At 51.2% G+C, this 22,016-nt stretch overlaps 1 protein-coding gene across 2 annotated transcripts in view; it reads left to right on the top strand.

Moving 5' to 3' along the window:
- The window catches only part of NPSR1 (neuropeptide S receptor 1), a 914,796-nt gene extending 893,181 nt beyond the window's left edge, over positions 1-21,615 (top strand). For both annotated transcript variants that reach the window (XM_077267601.1, XM_077267602.1), the window contains 2 exons: positions 20,532-20,712; positions 21,417-21,615. In XM_077267601.1, coding sequence (XP_077123716.1) covers positions 20,532-20,712; positions 21,417-21,507 — 272 coding nt within the window. In that variant the 3' untranslated portion in view covers positions 21,508-21,615. The remainder of the gene's footprint in view (positions 1-20,531; positions 20,713-21,416) is intronic.
- The last annotated feature ends 401 nt before the right edge of the window (positions 21,616-22,016 follow it).

Genomic DNA, 22,016 nt, shown 5'->3' with positions numbered 1-22,016 from the left:
TATTGATCATACACTTTAGGTCCGATTCATTAAATCTTTAACCACTATGTATCTAGGTTTCCTGGCACCAGGGGCAAGAATTCAGTTTGGCGCCCCCCCCACCCCAGCACATATGTGGTTTGCACACCTAGTTATGCGCCGACAAGCTGCTCTTCCCAATTCTCTCAATGTTCAGTGAAAAACAGATAGAAGCAGGAAGAACACCTCATTGTCACATGACAGTAAATATGAAAATCACATATGCTGGAACCTGATATTACACGTTGTTAGCATTGGCTGCAGGGCTTAATTTTATAATTTAAGGGCTTATCCAGGTTTGAGATGAAAGTCTGCAGTCATTCTATTTGATTTCAGGCTTCTGAATTCTCACAGCGCAAGCACTGCACACTTTTAGGATTCTCCCTTTGCCGGTGGCAAGAGTGGACAATCATGTCCGCACAAGAATGTGATCTGTATACTTCTGGCCACATTCCGACTAGACGTGCCCAACCTCGGTCAATTTATTTTCATTCAGTGAGGCCACACATATCTAGTCAGCAAGTGACCACATGTATGTAAATCACCAAACACCAGAGAATCCTGACAGCGTGCAGTGAGCACTGTGAGAATTCAGAAGTCTGTAGTCACATAAAATGATTGCAGAATCATCACAAACTTGGATAATCCCTTTAATGCTCCTAACAGAAATAACAATATGAGAATTAGTCAGTATCACAAAAAACACATTTACATCCAGGTATCTTATAGATGACATTGTCTCTGGAGTCGCCTCTTTCTTTTCATCTTCATCTCGTCCAGATGCCATGATGACTCTTCTCATTCACAGCCAGTGCTCGTTTCTGCAGACTTTCATCTTCTCCGGTCTTCTGCAGCACATCCCGACATGATGCCCTTAAAGATAGCAGTGTTGTTATAATGCTCCTGAATAAAAATATCTGCCCTAAGCTGACCCCCTAAGTAACTAATTGCCCCTCACTATATTCCCAGCACAAAATGTGACCCTCACACTGTACCTCTTATGGTACATGCCCTCCACACTGCCCTCTCTCTTTTCCATACTTCACACTGTCTTCTCATACTGTGTGCCTCCTATAAAGCCCAGTCTCTATACTGCACCCCTTCATTACACTCCTCCTACTTGGCATACTGTCTCCTCCTCACTGTTACCCTCACACTACTCAGTATCTTTTTCTTGCTCACTCATACTTTCTTCCCCTCATACTGTCTGCTCAAATTTCTTGTTTCTCCTCATGTACGTCCCCCCTGCTAACTATACTGTCTGCTCACTTACCCCTTCACTCTCCATATTTCCTCCTCACACATGCCCCCCAACTCCACAAACTGTGTCCGCACGCATCCCATCACCCTCGTTTCCCATCGTTCCTCCTCACAGATCCCATCACCCTCGCTCCCAATACTATGTCAGAACACATTTTTCTCTTCACTTCTCACTTTGTCGACCCCATCTCCTCACTCACCCCCAACAGAATATATCCACTCCCCTTCTGGCAGAAAAAATCCATCCCCCTCTGCACAGAAAATAAATCCATCGCCCTTCACACAGAATAAATGCACCCTTCCCCACACACACTAAATAAATTCCCGACTCCCTGCACACACACACTGAATAAATCCCCCACACACTGAACAAATCTCCCATACTGAATAAATACACACACACGTAATAAATCTCCCCCCCACACACACTGAATAAATCTGACCCTCCTCATACACACAATGAATAAATCCCTGATCCCTCCTTCCACACACACACACACGCACTGAATAAATCCCCACACACTGAATAAATCCCTAATCACACACACACGGAATAAATTCCCAACCCCCAACACATACGGAATAAATCTGCGACCCACCACACTGAACAAATCCCCCACACACACGCACACTGAACAAATCCCCCATACTGAATAAATACACACAATGAATAAATCCCTAACTACCCACACACTAAATAAATCCCTAATCACACACACAGACTGAAGTAATCCCTAACCACACACACACTGAATAAATTCCCCACACACACTGAATAAATCTCTAATCACACACACACAAAATAAATCTCCCACAGACACACACACTGAATAAATCCCTGACCCTTCCACACACACACACACTGAATAAATCCCTGACCCCCCACACACACAGAATAAATCCCTGACCCCCCACACACGCGGATTAAATCCTGACCCCCCAACACACTCAATAAATCCTGACTAGTGTTGAGCGATACTTTCCGATATCGGAAAGTATCGGTATCGGAAAGTATCGGCCGATACCGTCACAGTATCGGAATCCAATCCGATACCGATACCCGATCCCAATGCAAGTCAATGGGACGAAAATATCGGAATCAAAATAAACCCTTTATACACTTGTAGGTTCATTCTACATGAAGGAAAACAACTAAGAATATTGTAGGATGTATTGGGGGACGTGGCGGAGATATTAAAGGGACAGAGGTTTAGCCCAATGTAATAGAATAGCAGGATTTTTTATTTTTTTTTATGAAGTTCGGCGTTAGAAAGAATTTGACTATGTTTTTTTTTTTTTTTTTATGTCAGATATTGATGTTTCACTACTTCCACGCCCTTCACCTTCTTTTTTACTTCTCCCACGCTTTCTTCTTAATTATCCTCATCATCAGCTTCTTTGACATCAACTTCTTCACCTTATTCATCTTCTTCTTCATCTTCTACCTATTATTTTTTGGGTTACATTGTTCATATTCTTTTTATTTTACTATTATCTTCATCATATTCAACTTCTTCATCATATTCTTATTTGTGACAGGCATTCCCGTAGTTGTTATCTATAAAAGTTTGAAGATTACACCTTCCGTTCTGCCTGTCACAAAACAGTTACATTTGTCCGCGTTCAGTTTGGCCTGCAGCATCAGGCTTTATCCAGGGGCACCACGAGGAGGAACGGACTCACCCCCATACACTGCTTAGTCTTCTTCTGCTTATAATTTACATAATATTTTTTGCTCTGATATTTTGTGTTATGCTTAATGTCCTTCTGCTCTTTGTTCTGCAGCCTCTTGTTCTTCTGCTTCTCGGTCTTCCAGGTCGTCGTCGTCTCCAGGGTCGTCGTCTCCGGGGTCGTCGTCATCGGGGTGGTCTTCAGGGTCGTCGTCTCCGGGGTCGTCGTCATCGGGGTGGTCTTCGGGGTCATCGTCTCCAGGGTCGTCGTCATCACGGTGGTTGTCGTCTCTGGTGTCGTCGTCATCTTAGGGGTGGTCTTCTGGGTCATTGTGTTTAGTCTCTTGAACTTGGAAATGTAGCAGAAGGTACAAGAAGGCTGAGAAAATGCCGAGAACCAGCTGATGGAACTGGAACTCGGATGGCTACCCGAAGGTCCAAGAGCCAATGGAACTACCGAGGACCAGCTGACGTTACTGGAACCCGGTTACTAAGCAGGAGGTACCTGTGCTGAAAGCACTACCAAGGACCACCTGACGTTGGTGGAACTCGGATACCCAGAGGGAGGCACCTAAGCCAAAGGCTCTGCCCGGAACCAGCTGACGGTACTGGAACCAGGATGGGGAGCAGAAGGTACAAGAGCAAAAGACACTGCCGAGAACCAGCTGACGGTGCTGGAACCCGGATGGGTAGCCGAAGGTCCAAGAGCCAATGGAACTACCGAGGACCAGCTGACGTTACTGGAACCCGGTTACTAAGCAGGAGGTGCCTGAAAGCACTACCAAGGACCACCTGACGTTGGTGGAACTCGGATACCAAAGGGAGGCACCTAAGCCAAAGGCTCTGCCCAGAACCAGCTGACGGTACTGGAACCAGGATGGGGAGCAGAAGGTACAAGAGCAAGTGTCTGCGTGGCTTTTGCAGGACACGATGCCGGCTGCACAGCAGGGGAACAGCTGGCGGTGCTGGACCCCACTGACACATTGGCGAGGTGTTTTTCTCTGTGCAGCTAGCACATCTGGGCCCCAACTGGTGGTTTGTTAGAGCCCAGGGTCAGCAGGAGGAGGAGCAGGAGGAGGAGGAGCAGGGGGAGGGGAGTGTAGGCCGAAGCCTGCACTGGCGGCAGCTTTGGGTCTGTTGTGTCTGCGTGGCTTTTGCAGGACACGTTGCCGGCTACACAGCAGGGGAACAGCTGGCGGTGCTGGACCCCACTGACACATTGGCGAGGTGTTTGGCTCTGTGCAGCCAGCACTTCCGGACAGCAACGATCGGTGTTGGAGCCCGGGCTCTGCAGGGGGAGCAGAGTGTAGGCCGAAGCCTACTTGAACCGATTTCAAAGGTCACCTTTAACCCCCCCTCAGGGGTTAGAAAGTAGAAGAGCCACAGCTTATGCAGCAGTAGTGCTGCACAAGTCAAAGGTTGCTCTTTTAATTTTTCTCCTTGCACACGCTGAATGAAACACGTATAACATTCAGCCCTTTATACAGTCAAACTGTGTAATGGAGGCGAGAGTTCCCTTTGTAATGAGACGCAGCACAGATGTCAAGAATCCCACCTTGGTGCTGGGTGCAGCCTCCCGAGCGTTGTTATTTGCTGTACAGGAGTCTGCGCTGTCGTGTTATCCCCTGGCCTAGCGCCGTTAGCGCTGCCCATCTTCTGGCATCATGTAATGTCGGCCGGTGCGGTTCGCGATGCCCATGAATCCCAGCCCCGCAGTGTCTTAACATTGTTAAAACACTGCGGGGCTGGGATTCAGGGCCTGGCGCAGCACATATGTTGGCCTCTCACACTCGGGTCCTTACACCCGCTTCAGACTGTGCGGCGTCATCTGATCCCTTATCGCATGCCACGGCCATGAAGCCGCACAGTCCGAAGAAGGCGGAAGGAGAGGAGGGACAGGCGAACTGATGCACTGATCCTGCCCATGAATCACACCCTCGCAGTCCCAATAAATAAGACACCGAGGGGCGTTGTGTGGGTCAGGGCGGCCGCAGAGGCGCAGGCAGCCAAACAATGATGCCAGAAGACGGGCAGCGCTACCAAGGGGGTTGCAGCGTGTCATTACAAAGGAAAGTCACACCACCGGGACGGTTAAATGGTCACACAGAGGACACATTTCAGACGTGTTTTCAGTTCCACATGTGCGAGGAGAATACGTTTCTGAGCCACCTTGCACACATGCAGCATTACCGCTGTACAAGGTGGCTGGATAACGTAAAAACGCCTGGGGGAGGGGGGACAGGTTCCCTTCAATTTCAGTTCTTGTGTCTGCGTGGCTTTTGCAGGACACGTTGCCGGCTGCACAGCAGGGGAACAGCTGGCGGTGCTGGACCCCACTGACACATTGGCTGGTGTTTTTCTCTGTGCAGCTAGCACATCTGGGCCCCAACTGGCGGTGTGTTAGAGCCCAGGGACAGCAGGAGGAGGAGCAGGAGGAGGAGGAGCAGGGGGAGGGGAGTGTAGGCCGAAGCCTGCACTGGCGGCAGCTTTGGGTCTGTTGTGTCTGCGTGGCTTTTGCAGGACACGTTGCCGGCTACACAGCAGGGGAACAGCTGGCGGTGCTGGACCCCACTGACACATTGGCGAGGTGTTTGGCTCTGTGCAGCCAGCACTTCCGGACAGCAACGATCGGTGTTGGAGCCCGGGCTCTGCAGGGGGAGCAGAGTGTAGGCCGAAGCCTACTTGAACCGATTTCAAAGGTCACCTTTAACCCCCCCTCAGGGGTTAGAAAGTAGAAGAGCCACAGCTTATGCAGCAGTAGTGCTGCACAAGTCAAAGGTTGCTCTTTTAATTTTTCTCCTTGCACACGCTGAATGAAACACGTATAACATTCAGCCCTTTATACAGTCAAACTGTGTAATGGAGGCGAGAGTTCCCTTTGTAATGAGACGCAGCACAGATGTCAAGAATCCCACCTTGGTGCTGGGTGCAGCCTCCCGAGCGTTGTTATTTGCTGTACAGGAGTCTGCGCTGTCGTGTTATCCCCTGGCCTAGCGCCGTTAGCGCTGCCCATCTTCTGGCATCATGTAATGTCGGCCGGTGCGGTTCGCGATGCCCATGAATCCCAGCCCCGCAGTGTCTTAACATTGTTAAAACACTGCGGGGCTGGGATTCAGGGCCTGGCGCAGCACATATGTTGGCCTCTCACACTCGGGTCCTTACACCCGCTTCAGACTGTGCGGCGTCATCTGATCCCTTATCGCATGCCACGGCCATGAAGCCGCACAGTCCGAAGAAGGCGGAAGGAGAGGAGGGACAGGCGAACTGATGCACTGATCCTGCCCATGAATCACACCCTCGCAGTCCCAATAAATAAGACACCGAGGGGCGTTGTGTGGGTCAGGGCGGCCGCAGAGGCGCAGGCAGCCAAACAATGATGCCAGAAGACGGGCAGCGCTACCAAGGGGGTTGCAGCGTGTCATTACAAAGGAAAGTCACACCACCGGGACGGTTAAATGGTCACACAGAGGACACATTTCAGACGTGTTTTCAGTTCCACATGTGCGAGGAGAATACGTTTCTGAGCCACCTTGCACACATGCAGCATTACCGCTGTACAAGGTGGCTGGATAACGTAAAAACGCCTGGGGGAGGGGGGACAGGTTCCCTTCAATTTCAGTTCTTGTGTCTGCGTGGCTTTTGCAGGACACGTTGCCGGCTGCACAGCAGGGGAACAGCTGGCGGTGCTGGACCCCACTGACACATTGGCTGGTGTTTTTCTCTGTGCAGCTAGCACATCTGGGCCCCAACTGGCGGTGTGTTAGAGCCCAGGGACAGCAGGAGGAGGAGCAGGAGGAGGAGGAGCAGGGGGAGGGGAGTGTAGGCCAAAGCCTGCACTGGCGGCAGCTTTGGGTCTGTTGTGTCTGCGTGGCTTTTGCAGGACACGTTGCCGGCTACACAGCAGGGGAACAGCTGGCGGTGCTGGACCCCACTGACACATTGGCGAGGTGTTTGGCTCTGTGCAGCCAGCACTTCCGGACAGCAACGATCGGTGTTGGAGCCCGGGCTCTGCAGGGGGAGCAGAGTGTAGGCCGAAGCCTACTTGAACCGATTTCAAAGGTCACCTTTAACCCCCCCTCAGGGGTTAGAAAGTAGAAGAGCCACAGCTTATGCAGCAGTAGTGCTGCACAAGTCAAAGGTTGCTCTTTTAATTTTTCTCCTTGCACACGCTGAATGAAACACGTATAACATTCAGCCCTTTATACAGTCAAACTGTGTAATGGAGGCGAGAGTTCCCTTTGTAATGAGACGCAGCACAGATGTCAAGAATCCCACCTTGGTGCTGGGTGCAGCCTCCCGAGCGTTGTTATTTGCTGTACAGGAGTCTGCGCTGTCGTGTTATCCCCTGGCCTAGCGCCGTTAGCGCTGCCCATCTTCTGGCATCATGTAATGTCGGCCGGTGCGGTTCGCGATGCCCATGAATCCCAGCCCCGCAGTGTCTTAACATTGTTAAAACACTGCGGGGCTGGGATTCAGGGCCTGGCGCAGCACATATGTTGGCCTCTCACACTCGGGTCCTTACACCCGCTTCAGACTGTGCGGCGTCATCTGATCCCTTATCGCATGCCACGGCCATGAAGCCGCACAGTCCGAAGAAGGCGGAAGGAGAGGAGGGACAGGCGAACTGATGCACTGATCCTGCCCATGAATCACACCCTCGCAGTCCCAATAAATAAGACACCGAGGGGCGTTGTGTGGGTCAGGGCGGCCGCAGAGGCGCAGGCAGCCAAACAATGATGCCAGAAGACGGGCAGCGCTACCAAGGGGGTTGCAGCGTGTCATTACAAAGGAAAGTCACACCACCGGGACGGTTAAATGGTCACACAGAGGACACATTTCAGACGTGTTTTCAGTTCCACATGTGCGAGGAGAATACGTTTCTGAGCCACCTTGCACACATGCAGCATTACCGCTGTACAAGGTGGCTGGATAACGTAAAAACGCCTGGGGGAGGGGGGACAGGTTCCCTTCAATTTCAGTTCTTGTGTCTGCGTGGCTTTTGCAGGACACGTTGCCGGCTGCACAGCAGGGGAACAGCTGGCGGTGCTGGACCCCACTGACACATTGGCTGGTGTTTTTCTCTGTGCAGCTAGCACATCTGGGCCCCAACTGGCGGTGTGTTAGAGCCCAGGGACAGCAGGAGGAGGATCAGGAGGAGGAGGAGCAGGGGGAGGGGAGTGTAGGCCGAAGCCTGCACTGGCGGCAGCTTTGGGTCTGTTGTGTCTGCGTGGCTTTTGCAGGACACGTTGCCGGCTACACAGCAGGGGAACAGCTGGCGGTGCTGGACCCCACTGACACATTGGCGAGGTGTTTGGCTCTGTGCAGCCAGCACTTCCGGACAGCAACGATCGGTGTTGGAGCCCGGGCTCTGCAGGGGGAGCAGAGTGTAGGCCGAAGCCTCCTTGAACCGATTTCAAAGGTCACCTTTAACCCCCCCTCAGGGGTTAGAAAGTAGAAGAGCCACAGCTTATGCAGCAGTAGTGCTGCACAAGTCAAAGGTTGCTCTTTTAATTTTTCTCCTTGCACACGCTGAATGAAACACGTATAACATTCAGCCCTTTATACAGTCAAACTGTGTAATGGAGGCGAGAGTTCCCTTTGTAATGAGACGCAGCACAGATGTCAAGAATCCCACCTTGGTGCTGGGTGCAGCCTCCCGAGCGTTGTTATTTGCTGTACAGGAGTCTGCGCTGTCGTGTTATCCCCTGGCCTAGCGCCGTTAGCGCTGCCCATCTTCTGGCATCATGTAATGTCGGCCGGTGCGGTTCGCGATGCCCATGAATCCCAGCCCCGCAGTGTCTTAACATTGTTAAAACACTGCGGGGCTGGGATTCAGGGCCTGGCGCAGCACATATGTTGGCCTCTCACACTCGGGTCCTTACACCCGCTTCAGACTGTGCGGCGTCATCTGATCCCTTATCGCATGCCACGGCCATGAAGCCGCACAGTCCGAAGAAGGCGGAAGGAGAGGAGGGACAGGCGAACTGATGCACTGATCCTGCCCATGAATCACACCCTCGCAGTCCCAATAAATAAGACACCGAGGGGCGTTGTGTGGGTCAGGGCGGCCGCAGAGGCGCAGGCAGCCAAACAATGATGCCAGAAGACGGGCAGCGCTACCAAGGGGGTTGCAGCGTGTCATTACAAAGGAAAGTCACACCACCGGGACGGTTAAATGGTCACACAGAGGACACATTTCAGACGTGTTTTCAGTTCCACATGTGCGAGGAGAATACGTTTCTGAGCCACCTTGCACACATGCAGCATTACCGCTGTACAAGGTGGCTGGATAACGTAAAAACGCCTGGGGGAGGGGGGACAGGTTCCCTTCAATTTCAGTTCTTGTGTCTGCGTGGCTTTTGCAGGACACGTTGCCGGCTGCACAGCAGGGGAACAGCTGGCGGTGCTGGACCCCACTGACACATTGGCTGGTGTTTTTCTCTGTGCAGCTAGCACATCTGGGCCCCAACTGGCGGTGTGTTAGAGCCCAGGGACAGCAGGAGGAGGAGCAGGAGGAGGAGGAGCAGGGGGAGGGGAGTGTAGGCCGAAGCCTGCACTGGCGGCAGCTTTGGGTCTGTTGTGTCTGCGTGGCTTTTGCAGGACACGTTGCCGGCTACACAGCAGGGGAACAGCTGGCGGTGCTGGACCCCACTGACACATTGGCGAGGTGTTTGGCTCTGTGCAGCCAGCACTTCCGGACAGCAACGATCGGTGTTGGAGCCCGGGCTCTGCAGGGGGAGCAGAGTGTAGGCCGAAGCCTACTTGAACCGATTTCAAAGGTCACCTTTAACCCCCCCTCAGGGGTTAGAAAGTAGAAGAGCCACAGCTTATGCAGCAGTAGTGCTGCACAAGTCAAAGGTTGCTCTTTTAATTTTTCTCCTTGCACACGCTGAATGAAACACGTATAACATTCAGCCCTTTATACAGTCAAACTGTGTAATGGAGGCGAGAGTTCCCTTTGTAATGAGACGCAGCACAGATGTCAAGAATCCCACCTTGGTGCTGGGTGCAGCCTCCCGAGCGTTGTTATTTGCTGTACAGGAGTCTGCGCTGTCGTGTTATCCCCTGGCCTAGCGCCGTTAGCGCTGCCCATCTTCTGGCATCATGTAATGTCGGCCGGTGCGGTTCGCGATGCCCATGAATCCCAGCCCCGCAGTGTCTTAACATTGTTAAAACACTGCGGGGCTGGGATTCAGGGCCTGGCGCAGCACATATGTTGGCCTCTCACACTCGGGTCCTTACACCCGCTTCAGACTGTGCGGCGTCATCTGATCCCTTATCGCATGCCACGGCCATGAAGCCGCACAGTCCGAAGAAGGCGGAAGGAGAGGAGGGACAGGCGAACTGATGCACTGATCCTGCCCATGAATCACACCCTCGCAGTCCCAATAAATAAGACACCGAGGGGCGTTGTGTGGGTCAGGGCGGCCGCAGAGGCGCAGGCAGCCAAACAATGATGCCAGAAGACGGGCAGCGCTACCAAGGGGGTTGCAGCGTGTCATTACAAAGGAAAGTCACACCACCGGGACGGTTAAATGGTCACACAGAGGACACATTTCAGACGTGTTTTCAGTTCCACATGTGCGAGGAGAATACGTTTCTGAGCCACCTTGCACACATGCAGCATTACCGCTGTACAAGGTGGCTGGATAACGTAAAAATGCCTGGGGGAGGGGGGACAGGTTCCCTTCAATTTCAGTTCTTGTGTCTGCGTGGCTTTTGCAGGACACGTTGCCGGCTGCACAGCAGGGGAACAGCTGGCGGTGCTGGACCCCACTGACACATTGGCTGGTGTTTTTCTCTGTGCAGCTAGCACATCTGGGCCCCAACTGGCGGTGTGTTAGAGCCCAGGGACAGCAGGAGGAGGAGCAGGGGGAGGGGAGTGTAGGCCGAAGCCTGCACTGGCGGCAGCTTTGGGTCTGTTGTGTCTGCGTGGCTTTTGCAGGACACGTTGCCGGCTACACAGCAGGGGAACAGCTGGCGGTGCTGGACCCCACTAACACATTGGCGAGGTGTTTGGCTCTGTGCGTACAGCACTTCTGGACGGCAACTAGCGGTGTTGGAGCCCAGGGACAGGTGGAGGAGGAGGAGGTTGGAGGAGGTAGGAGGGATTGCCACACACACAGCAGGGGAACAGCTGACGTTACTGAACCCCAATAACAGAGGAGCGACTGTTGACTGTGCGTACAGCACTTCTGGACGGCAACTAGCGGTGTTGGAGCCCAGGGGCAGGTGGAGGAGGAGGAGGTTGGAGGAGGTAGGAGGGATTGCCACACACACAGCAGGGGAACAGCTGACGTTACTGAACCCCAATAACAGAGGAGGGACTGTTGACTGTGCGTACAGCACTTCTGGACGGCAACTGGCGGTGTTGGAGCCCAGGGACAGGTGGAGGAGGAGGAGGTTGGAGGAGGTTGGAGGAGGTAGGAGGGATTGCCACACACACAGCAGGGGAACAGCTGACGTTACTGAACCCCAATAACAGAGGAGGGACTGTTGACTGTGCGTACAGCACTTCTGGACGGCAACTGGCGGTGTTGGAGCCCAGGGACAGGTGGAGGAGGAGGAGGTTGGAGGAGGTTGGAGGAGGTAGGAGGGATTGCCACACACACAGCAGGGGAACAGCTGACGTTACTGAACCCCAATAACAGAGGAGGGACTGTTGACTGTGCGTACAGCACTTCTGGACGGCAACTGGCGGTGTTGGAGCCCAGGGACAGGTGGAGGAGGAGGAGGTTGGAGGAGGTTGGAGGAGGTAGGAGGGATTGCCACACACACAGCAGGGGAACAGCTGACGTTACTGAACCCCAATAACAGAGGAGGGACTGTTGACTGTGCGTACAGCACTTCTGGACGGCAACTGGCGGTGTTGGAGCCCAGGGACAGGTGGAGGAGGAGGAGGTTGGAGGAGGTTGGAGGAGGTAGGAGGGATTGCCACACACACAGCAGGGGAACAGCTGACGTTACTGAACCCCAATAACAGAGGAGGGACTGTTGACTGTGCGTACAGCACTTCTGGACGGCAACTGGCGGTGTTGGAGCCCAGGGACAGGTGGAGGAGGAGGTTGGAGGAGGTTGGAGGAGGTAGGAGGGATTGCCACACACACAGCAGGGGAACAGCTGACGTTACTGAACCCCAATAACAGAGGAGGGACTGTTGACTGTGCGTACAGCACTTCTGGACGGCAACTGGCGGTGTTGGAGCCCAGGGACAGGTGGAGGAGGAGGAGGTTGGAGGAGGTTGGAGGAGGTAGGAGGGATTGCCACACACACAGCAGGGGAACAGCTGACGTTACTGAACCCCAATAACAGAGGAGGGACTGTTGACTGTGCGTACAGCACTTCTGGACGGCAACTGGCGGTGTTGGAGCCCAGGGACAGGTGGAGGAGGAGGAGGTTGGAGGAGGTTGGAGGAGGTAGGAGGGATTGCCACACACACAGCAGGGGAACAGCTGACGTTACTGAACCCCAATAACAGAGGAGGGACTGTTGACTGTGCGTACAGCACTTCTGGACGGCAACTGGCGGTGTTGGAGCCCAGGGACAGGTGGAGGAGGTTGGAGGAGGTTGGAGGAGGTAGGAGGGATTGCCACACACACAGCAGGGGAACAGCTGACGTTACTGAACCCCAATAACAGAGGAGGGACTGTTGACTGTGCGTACAGCACTTCTGGACGGCAACTGGCGGTGTTGGAGCCCAGGGACAGGTGGAGGAGGAGGAGGTTGGAGGAGGTTGGAGGAGGTAGGAGGGATTGCCACACACACAGCAGGGGAACAGCTGACGTTACTGAACCCCAATAACAGAGGAGCGACTGTTGACTGTGCGTACAGCACTTCTGGACGGCAACTAGCGGTGTTGGAGCCCAGGGGCAGGTGGAAAAGCAGAGGAACACAATGTAGGCCGAAGCCTGAGAAAGTCGAAAGGGAACCTTTAACCCCCCCCCCAAGGCGTTTGTAGCTGAAAGAGCCAGCTTGTGCAGCACAAAAGATGCAAAAGGAAAAGGTGGCTCTTTTCATCATGCTCCTTGCAAACACAGAACTAAACACTTATAAAATGTGTCCCCTGAAGCCGTGAAACCGTCCCGGAGGTGGGACTTTCCTTCGTAATATGACGCAGCACAGCCATCATTACTACCCCCCCGCCGCCGTGCCCCGGCTCCTCAGCGTTGTTTGATTCCGTCCCGGAGCCTGCGCTGTTATGTTATCCCGTGGCCAGGCACACTTAGCGCTGCCCATCTTCTGACATCATTTGGTGTCAGGCTGGCTGCGCCTGTGCGGCCGCGCTGGCCGAGAGCCCGCCTCGCAGTGTCTTCTGATGTAATCCCACTGGGGGCCTGGGATCCATGGCCATGCGCAGTGCATATCCTCGCCTCTCACTCCCCTCCCTACGGCTTCTTTTCCAGACTGTGCGGTGTCACGGCCGTGGCATGCTATTAGGGACCAGCTGACACCGAACAGTCTGAAGAAGCCATAGGGAGATGAGTGAGAGGTGGAGGTTCAGATATGCACTGCGCATGTCCATAGATCCCAGGCCCCCAGTGGGATTAAATCAGAAGACACTGCGAGGCGGGCTCTCGGCCAGCGTGGCCGCACAGGCGCAGCCAGCCTGACACCAAATGATGCCAGAAGACGGGCAGCGCTAAGTGTGCCTGGCCACGGGATAACATAACAGCGCAGGCTCCGGGACGGAATCAAACAACGCTGAGGAGCCGGGGCGCGGCGCCGGGGGGGTAGGAATGACGGCTGTGCTGCGTCATATTACAAAGGAAAGTCCCACCTCCGGGACGGTTTTACGGTATCAGTGGACACATTTTATAAGTGTTAAGTTTTGCGTGTGCAAGGAGCAAAACCAAAATAGCTACCTTTTTCCTTGTGCAGCATTACTGCTGCACAAGGTGGCTCTTTCAGTAACAAACGCCTTGGGGGGGGGGGGACAGATTCCCTTACATTTCAGTTGTTGTGTCAGCGTGGCGGTCGCATGACACATTGCCGGCTACACAGCTGGGGATCAGCTGACGTTACTGAAACCCAATAACACTGGGTCGTATGTTTTCACTGTGCAGACGGCACGTCTGAGCCTCAACTGGCGGTGTTGGAGCCCAGGAATTTAAGTTCAGGTGGTAGAAAGATGAACACAACAGGAGACCTGGATAACGTATACAGTGACCTAATTTTTTAATCAGGAGGAGGAGTGGCAAATTCCTGCGAGATCCAGGCCTTGTTCATTTTCAGGAAAGTAAGCCGGTCAACGTTATCGGAGGATAGTCGCATGCGACGGTCAGTTAGTACACCACCTGCAGCACTAAAGACACGTTCCGATAATACACTAGCCGCAGGGCAAGCCAGCACCTCCAATGCATACTGGCTTAGCTCTGGCCATGTATCCAGCTTTGAGACCCAAAACTTGAAAGGGGAAGAGCCGTCTGGGAGTACAGCAAGAGGGCAAGACATGTAGTCTGTCACCATCTGACGGAACCGTTGCCTCCTGCTGACTGGAGCCGTCTGTGATGGTGTAGACTTTTGTGGGGGGCACACAAAACTGTGCCACAGTTGGGCCATACTGGTCTTGCCTTGGGCAGAGGCACTGCTTCTGCTCCCTCTTTGTGCAGAGCCTCCACCACTGCCTGGACGCACTGAGCTGCTTTGGAATGCAGTAGCAGCACTTCTCTCAGTTGGAATGGAGAAGATGATGGAACTGACCAGTGTGTCTTGGTACTCCCGCATTTTTCGCTCCCGGTTCAACGGTGTGATGAGGCTTTCTACGTTGTCCCGGTAGCGAGGATCGAGGAGGGTGAACACCCAATAATCAGACATGTTGAGAATGTGGTCGATGCGGCGGTCGTTTCTCAGGCACTGCAGCATGTAATCCACCATGTGCTGCAGACTGCCAACTGCCCAAGAAACGCTGTCCCCAGCTGGAGGCGTGATCTCTGCCCGCTCGTCATCACCCCACCCTCGCTGTACACACTGAGTACTGGACAATTCGGGAACTCCCTCCTCTGGACGGATGTCTTCCTCCTCCATTGACTCCTCCTCATCCTCCTCACAAACTGTCCCCTGCCTACGCGTTTGTGAGGAACCACGTGGCGCTGACTGTCCAGAAGATGATGGAAGTGGTGAATCCTCATCCTCCACCTCTTCCACAACATCATCCCTTAGCGCTTGCAGTGATTTTTCAAGCAGGCAGATAAGGGGGACAGTCATGCTGACTAGTGCATCATCTGCACTCGCCATCCGCGTGGAATAATCAAAGGGACGCAAAACCTGGCAGACATCCTTCATAGTGGCCCACTCTGTGGTTGTGAAGTCTGTACGGCGCTGACTGCGACTTTTTTGCGCCTGATACAGCTGGTACTCCATTACAGCTTGCTGCTGCTCACACAACCGCTCCAACATATGTAACGTGGAATTCCACCTGGTAGGTAGGTCACATATGATGCGATGTTCCGGCAGGCGGTGTCGGCGCTGCAGAGCCGCAATGCGCGCTTTTGCCGTGCTGGAACGCCGCAAGTGAGCACACTCTAGGCGGACCTTGTGCAGCAGTGCATCAAGATCCGGATAGTCCCTCAAAAAACTCTGCACGACCAAATTGAGCACATGTGCCAGACATGGGATGTGAGTGAGGTTGCCGAGGCCCAGGGCTGCCACCAGATTTCGGCCATTATCACACACTACCATGCCTGGCTGGAGATTCGCTGGCTCAAACCACACATCGCTCTCCTGCTTGATGGCATTCCAGAGCTCCTGCGCTGTGTGGCTACGATTCCCCAAAAAAATTAATTTCAAGACGGCCTGTTGACGTTTGGCCACGGCTGTGCTCATGTCGGTCGTAACAGGTACACGTTCATCACGGGTCCATGTGGAGGTGGACTGTGACGGCTCCTGCAGCGATGATTCTGAGGAACTGGTGTAAGAGGAGGAGTCAATGCGTACAGAATGGATTCCTGCAATCCTTGGAGTGGGCAGGACACGTCCTGCGCCACTCGCACGGTCTGTACCCGGCTCAACTACATTAACCCAATGGGCAGTGAGGGAAAGGTATCGCCCCTGTCCATGTTGACTGGTCCACGCATCGGTGGTGAGGTGGACCTTGCTACTGACGGCGTTCAGTAGCGCGTGTTTTATGTGTCCCTCAACATGCTTGTGCAGGGCAGGGATGGCTTGCCTGCTGAAGTAAAAGCGGCTGGGCACACTGTACTGTGGGACTGCCAATGACATCAAGTCACGGAAGCTGTCAGTCTCCACCAGCCTGAATGACAGCATTTCCAGTGACAGAAGTTTGGCAATGCCTGCAGTCAGAGCCTGTGCTCGTGGGTGGTTTGACGAGAAAGGCCGCCTTTTCTCCCATGCCTGTACTACCGATGGCTGTAGACTGGGCTGGGAGTGTGTGGTTGACTGGGAAAGTGGTGCTGCGGGTGGAATGACAGCGGGTCTCTGGACAACAGGGCCAGAGGTTCTTCCACGGCGATCCTGGGAGGAAGCCGAACCAGCTGCGTGTGAGCTAGAGGAAGAGGCAACACGAGCTGAAGAGGTGGTAGCTGCCGCTGTTGGTTGGCCTAGCTCTTCAGTGTGTTTGTCTAACTCCGCCGGGTGCCTGTTGCGCACATGTTTCCACATGTTGGAGGTATTGAGGTTGGCGACTTTTTGACCTCTTTTGATTTTTTGATGACACACCTTGCATCTGACATAGCAAATGTCATCTGCAACTGTGTCAAAAAAGGACCAGGCACTGCAAGTCTTGGGAGCCCCCCTTTTGACTTTTGGAAGAGACATGCTCCTTACGGGTGCCAAAGCGGAGGCTGCAGGATCCGCAGTCTTCCCCCTCCCTCTCCCTCTTTGGGCCGTACGGGGAATCTCTTCCTCAGAGCTGCTCCCACCACCTTCCTGTCCCTGACGCCAAGATGGGTCAAGGACCTCATCATCTACACTACCCTCTGCCCCCAACTGCTCCTCCTGGGTAGTCTCAGCAGCAGAGCACGCACCAGTAAGTGGCACCTGAGTGTCATCATCAGCTGATGCGGCCTGCGAGGTGGTGACCGGAGCCACTGGCCCACCCGCCTCTTCAGAGGAAGACAGAAAAAGCGGTTGGGCATCACTGCACCCTGCCTCTTCTTCCATTTCTCCAATGCTGCTTGGCTGGCCCCCTGTTTCCAAGCCAAGAGATGATTCAGAGAACAGAAGTAGAGACTGCTCCTGACCTGGGATCTCTGTCTGCCTGGGCAATTTTGCAGGTGGTGAAGAGACAGATGGCTGCTCTCCAGTGCTCTGTGTCTGAGAGGATGTGGCACTAATGGAAGTTGATGCATTAGCTGCCATCCATCCCACAACGGCTTCAATTTGGTCTTGACGCAGCAGCGGTGTACGGCGCTCGGCGACAAAGCTGCGCATGAACGACTGTTCCCTTGTGAAAGTGGGTGCTGATGACTCACCGGTGCCCGCAGCAGGCACAGAATCCCCACGTCCCCTCCCTGCTCCGCGCCCACGCCCACGCCCACGTGCCTTACTCACTGCCTTCTTCATCTTGGTTGACTGATAAAGATAAGCAGAAAAGTACTAACGGCTTTGTGTGCTTATTCCTGAGCAACTCCTCCTAACAGGTATAAGACACACTAATTTTCTAAAGTGTGGACTAGACTTGAATATGAGCTAATGTGGCCTACACAAATGTAAAGTGGTGTAACTGGTGTGTTTGGTGAACTTTATTATTTATTTATTTTTTTGGGGCTGAACTGACCGTGCAGACAGACGTAAACGGCGCTGCAAGGCCCAAAAACCCTCCTCTACTTTATCCTATGTAGTGTTTTTCCACAAATTAGCTGGAGACGGGTGGAAAGACACTAATAGGATTTTTTTAAATTAATTAGCAGCAGACTACACTACTTGAAAACAAAATGAAAATTGATTTGGCGGTATGACGCAGTGAACAACCCTGAGCTGGAGACAACCAAGCTACGGCTGCTCACAGACTACAGGGCGAGCTGCAGTCACACGGAGACCGTGCAGACAGCCGTAAACGGCGCTGCAAGGCCCAAAAACCCTCCTCTACTTTATCCTATGTAGTGTTTTTCCACAAATTAGCTGGAGACGGGTGGAAAGACACTAATAGGATTTTTTTAAATTAATTAGCAGCAGACTACACTACTTGAAAACAAAATGAAAATTGATTTGGCGGTATGACGCAGTGAACAACCCTGAGCTGGAGACAACCAAGCTACGGCTGCTCACAGACTACAGGGCGAGCTGCAGTCACACGGAGACCGTGCAGACAGCCGTAAACGGCGCTGCAAGGCCCAAAAACCCTCCTCTACTTTATCCTATGTAGTGTTTTTCCACAAATTAGCTGGAGACGGGTGGAAAGACACTAATAGGATTTTTTTAAATTAATTAGCAGCAGACTACACTACTTGAAAACAAAATGAAAATTGATTTGGCGGTATGACGCAGTGAACAACCCTGAGCTGGAGACAACCAAGCTACGGCTGCTCACAGACTACAGGGCGAGCTGCAGTCACACGGAGACCGTGCAGACAGCCGTAAACGGCGCTGCAAGGCCCAAAAACCCTCCTCTACTTTATCCTATGTAGTGTTTTTCCACAAATTAGCTGGAGACGGGTGGAAAGACACTAATAGGATTTTTTTAAATTAATTAGCAGCAGACTACACTACTTGAAAACAAAATGAAAATTGATTTGGCGGTATGACGCAGTGAACAACCCTGAGCTGGAGACAACCAAGCTACGGCTGCTCACAGACTACAGGGCGAGCTGCAGTCACACGGAGACCGTGCAGACAGCCGTAAACGGCGCTGCAAGGCCCAAAAACCCTCCTCTACTTTATCCTATGTAGTGTTTTTCCACAAATTAGCTGGAGACGGGTGGAAAGACACTAATAGGAATTTTTGGAAAAAATGTGCAGCAGCCTGCACTACTTCAAAAAAAAAAAAAAAAAGGACAGTATGAGGCAATGAACCACCCTCCCTGAACTGAATACAACCAGCTATGGATGGCCTATGTGGCTGCACTCAGACTAGAGAGTGGGCTGCACTCACACACACACACAGAGAGACCTTGCAGATCGCTGTGAAAACAGCGCTACAAGGCAAAAGGAAGGTGATTAGTAGGTGAACACAGCGGTTGCTAAATTAGCCTTTGGAAAGCACAAAGAAGCAAATCGCTATCTCTAAACTGTCCCTCAGTCAGCAAACAGCGTCCTGTCACTAACTGAATTCACAGCAGAGTGATCGCAAAATGGCGCCAGCGACTTTTAAACTGCATCATGACATCATTTAAGCAGCCAATCACAGCCTTGCCAGTAGTTTCATGCCCTCCATGCTAAACAGGATGTGCCCACACTTGGAATCTTTCTCATTGGCTGAATTTCTGAATTTTGAATCATGGAACTTCCGATTCCGGTATCCGATACGCGCCAAGTATCGGAATCCCGGTATCGGAATTCCGATACCGCAAGTATCGGCCGATACCCGATACTTGCGGTATCGGAATGCTCAACACTAATCCTGACTCCTCAACACACATACACAAAATAAATCCCCAACCCACCCCCACATACATGGAATAAATCCTAACCCCCAAACACACACTGAATAAATCCCGACACCCCCCAACACAGAGACACACACTGAATAGATCTCTAACCATACACACACTGAATAAATCCCCCCCAAACACTGAAAAAATAAAAATAAACACACACTGAATAAACAAATACAAACACTCATCCACCCACCCCACGCTGAATCTTTGGTGTCTTTAGCTCTGCAACCATAGGAGCACTTACCACCGAGTCTCTTCTCTATTCTGCGTGCCAGAGAGTGACGTCAGCAGCATGATCACCTGACCTGATCACACTGCTGGCGTCGCTCTGACCCAGCAGTCAGAGCCTCAATTATACTCGCATCTGTTAGACGCGAGTACAATTGATCCCTGGGAGCCGGCATGCTGCAGCTTATCTGTGCCGGCTGTCAGCTTGACAGCCAGCACAGAGAACGGCAGACTCCCAGTCCAGGGGGGACAGCAGAATGCAGCCGCAAGGGGAGACACTGTGGACCTCCGCAAAGGAAAGAAAAATAGTAACCCTTCTATGTCAGGTGTGACACCACAACTTATCTAATTCATAACAAGCTGAGAAATCTTAATCCAGTATCTGGCTGGAGTAAGTCTTTTAACGTAGAGCATGGAAGTGCACGTCACTTGTCAGACTCTCCAGATTCATGAAGGGGCATTCACCTTTTCAGAAGCAACTTCCTCAGGCATGCTCCCTCATCAGTCTTGATGAACTGGGCACTTTTTCTTCATGTTTCTCAAAGTCTTTCAAGCTACCTCTACACGTTAAAGTTTACTAAACCCACCAGTCTCGGCTATATTGAAGAATGTGGGAATTTTGTATTTTTTTAGCATGACATCTTATTCATCCAAACACCAATCTAATGTTTATGGCAGATGATAATATAAAAAATATAGTTCCTTAATCTTTGCTTGATGGAGAACTGCACATGATAAAAATCAATATTGTAATTTTGCACCAATGGTATATTTGCTTAATGCAATGTATTTTGTTCCACAGCATTCATATTATGTTGGAGCCCATACTTTCTTTTTGACATTTTGGACAATTATGAACTATTACCGATGACCAAAGAGCGCATCTATGCATCAGTGATCATTCAGAATTTGCCTGTTTTGAACAGTGCAGTCAACCCGATCATTTACTGCGTGTTCAGCAACAAACATTGCCGGCTATCCAGGTAATTATAAAAAACTGATGCCAGCATACAATGTCTAAATAATATAGTGGCTGTAAATATCGGCTAAAAGTTTGATCTTTCAAAATATAAAAATAATTGCCTTGATCGCTAAACACCATAAATGTAAAAAAATCAAGAATGCCAAAATTACATTTGTTTGGTCGCTGCAATACCACAAAAATTTCCGTAACAAGCAATCGAAATGTCATATCTATCTCAAAATGGTATTAATGAAAACTCACCCAACAGAAAATAAGCCCTCACCCAGCTCCATTGACCGAAAAATTAAATCGTCATGGGTCTAAATTTTTTCACTATTAAAATAATTTAAAAACTGTATATGTTTGGTATCGCCATAATTATGTTGATGACCAGATTGATATTGCTAGGTAATTTTTACCATGCAATGCATGCCTTAAAAACAATACCAAAAAATGTCAAAACTGAATTCTTCTTAACAATTTCACTGCACTTCAATTTCTTTTCCTGGTTTTTGAACATTATGTAGTAAAATGAATGGTGCAATTCAATAGTGCAACTCATCCCTCAAAAAACAAGCCCTCCTATGTACCGTATATGTGGCAAAAACTGAAATTTGCTGCTTCAGAAAGGGGTTAAACTTTTCTTATTGCAGTGGCATAATTTTCCTATTATATAGGAGGAAGATGACAAAGCTCCTATAAATGTGTTTTTCTTTTTTGTAGGGATCGCAGTTCGGGACAACTTGCTGGCACCCTCAGGGATAAAACTGAAGGAGTAGAAATGCAGGTGGTATCCAGGCCAGAATACATCTGACATTTGGACATTGGATACCTTAAAGTAAAATATTAATATGCATTTGATAGCGCAAAAAACTTGTAAATTGTATGATGGGCCAGTAAATTATGTAATAAAATGGAAGTGAAAAAAAATCTTACTTATTTTTTAAATATATTATTTTACAATTTATTTGTTTAGTTGATAAATTGTTTTTGAAAGCAGACATTTTATTTTAATGTTCACCTCTTTCACAGATAGGATATTAGATGCAGGAACACTCATACATTACACCACAAGAACAATATTTTGTTTTGTGACTTTTGCTTTAGATAGCTAGTACAGGTACAATGTTACCAAGCAATATTATTGTTTGTCTTTATATTTGCATGAACATGTTCATAACTAGTGTTGAGCGATACCGTCCGATACTTGAAAGTATCGGTATCGGATAGTATCGGCCGATACCCGAAAAGTATCGGATATCGCCGATACCAATACCCGATACCAATACAAGTCAATGGGACACCAAGTATCGGAAGGTATCC

The sequence above is a fragment of the Ranitomeya variabilis genome, chromosome 6 (genome assembly GCF_051348905.1).
Source record: "Ranitomeya variabilis isolate aRanVar5 chromosome 6, aRanVar5.hap1, whole genome shotgun sequence".
NCBI lineage: Eukaryota > Metazoa > Chordata > Amphibia > Anura > Dendrobatidae > Ranitomeya > Ranitomeya variabilis.
This window is presented reverse-complemented; position numbering and strand designations above follow the sequence as displayed.